Here is a 1606-nt window from a genome sequence, read left to right on the forward strand (position 1 = left end):
AAAAAAAAAAAAAAAAAGTTTTGTACCCTGCTACCTCATCCTATAAGGAAAATCCAGCTACACTTGCTTAAAGTGTAAGCTGGTTTCTGTTGTGCTCATGCTGCCCTCTGCTGTCACCTCAGGGTAGAGGAACCAGTTAAAACAGCCAGTTCGTGAGTGAATTTAGGATTTACTTTTCTGAAAGACTTTGGAGAGCTGGGCAGGGGCCCGGGTTAGGAAAGGAAGAACTTCTACTCCCAACCCACTGCCCAAGGCCTGTCCTCAGTCCCTACCTAGCTTCTAGGGAAACTATTAAACAGCCCTAAAAGAATGCCTGGAAACGTTGTAGGATTTGGCAAGCTCACCCACCTCAGAGTCCTGTCCCTAGAACTGTGGGAAACCATTTCCTCCTTTATTAGGTCTCAGTTTCAGCTAACTAGAGGAGCTTTTCCGTTGACTTCAACCATGCCCTGGCTCAAGTTCACTCGCATATGTCCCTTTGCTCCCGGCGCTGGGTCAACTCCTGATTGCTCAGTAGGTAGTCATCAATGAATGTGAAGATTTCCTCGGGGGTGACAGGTTCCATGTAGCGGTCTCGGTCGATGCCCTGCTTGTCAATCAACACCATATTGAAGTAGGAGCGAGTGAGGCGCTGAAATTGCCTAGAGAGAGCAGCCCAGGGAGGTATGAGACCTTGTCTGGGCACCTATCCCCCCAGGCTCTACTACCCTCTGACTTTTTGCACCTCCACTCATGGACTAATTCCTTCCCCACCTCATCCCTGGTCCCCATCCCCTCTACTTCCTGTCTCAAGTCTCTTTGTTTTTCTGTGTTCAGACTCTACTCTTGCTGCCTCTATGCATCTAGTTCTGCTAAGCAGTCCCTTCCTCACCTCAGCTGCGACAGCTTTGTTATTAACAGGCAGTGCTTTCATCGTAGGCCCTTTTAAGCAGGGCTATCACATATTGCTGTGCAGGCTGCACAGGGTGACTCCAGGGGCCACCCGCTGCAGAGACTGTGCTGTGTATGCACATCATACATGGCAGTCCTTAGGTTGATAAATACCTTCTGGTTAACTCTTCCATCTGTAGCTGCAAGTCTGCAGTCTCCCTCTGAGTGTTTTCTAGTCTCTTCTCTAATTGGGACTGAATCTTTCTGTCCCCACTGAGACTGCGCTCTAGAGGCAGATATAGTTTCTCTATTGTTTAGAGGCACTGCTCTAAAACAGAGCAGTAATGGCTTTCTTGGCCCTGAATATATGTGAAGGTATTAGAAGGGTGATACTGGATAGATAATGAGAAAGACCCACTTCTTCCATTACCTGTCACCTCTAATGTTCTCTTCCCCTGGAGTTGATAGATATGACTCAGATTTCAGTGCTTAAAGATGCCTTTTGTGATGGGCATGGCAGCTCATGTCTGTAATCCCAGCAGTTTGGGAGGCCGAGGTGGGCAGAACACCTGAGGTCAGGAGTCTGAGACCAACCCGGCCAATATGGGGAAACCTGTCTCTACTAAAAATACAAAAATTAGCTGGGCATGGTGGCGCACACCTGTAATCCCAGCTACTCGGGAGGCTGAGGCAGGAGAATTGCTTGAACCTGGGAGGTGGAAGTTGCAGTGAGCTG

At 48.6% G+C, this 1606-nt stretch overlaps 1 protein-coding gene across 1 annotated transcript in view; it reads right to left on the minus strand.

Annotated features, from left to right (window-relative positions):
• Positions 1-157: 157 nt before the first annotated feature.
• The window catches only part of SRPX2 (sushi-repeat containing protein, X-linked 2), a 27392-nt gene continuing 25943 nt past the window's right edge, over positions 158-1606 (minus strand). Inside the window, exon 10 of the mRNA XM_011964812.1 lies at positions 158-685. Within this exon, the coding sequence (XP_011820202.1) occupies positions 461-685 (225 nt within the window). The 3' untranslated portion in view covers positions 158-460. The remainder of the gene's footprint in view (positions 686-1606) is intronic.

This window comes from Mandrillus leucophaeus, unplaced genomic scaffold (genome assembly GCF_000951045.1).
Source record: "Mandrillus leucophaeus isolate KB7577 unplaced genomic scaffold, Mleu.le_1.0 Scaffold706, whole genome shotgun sequence".
Classification (NCBI taxonomy): Eukaryota; Metazoa; Chordata; class Mammalia; order Primates; family Cercopithecidae; genus Mandrillus; species Mandrillus leucophaeus.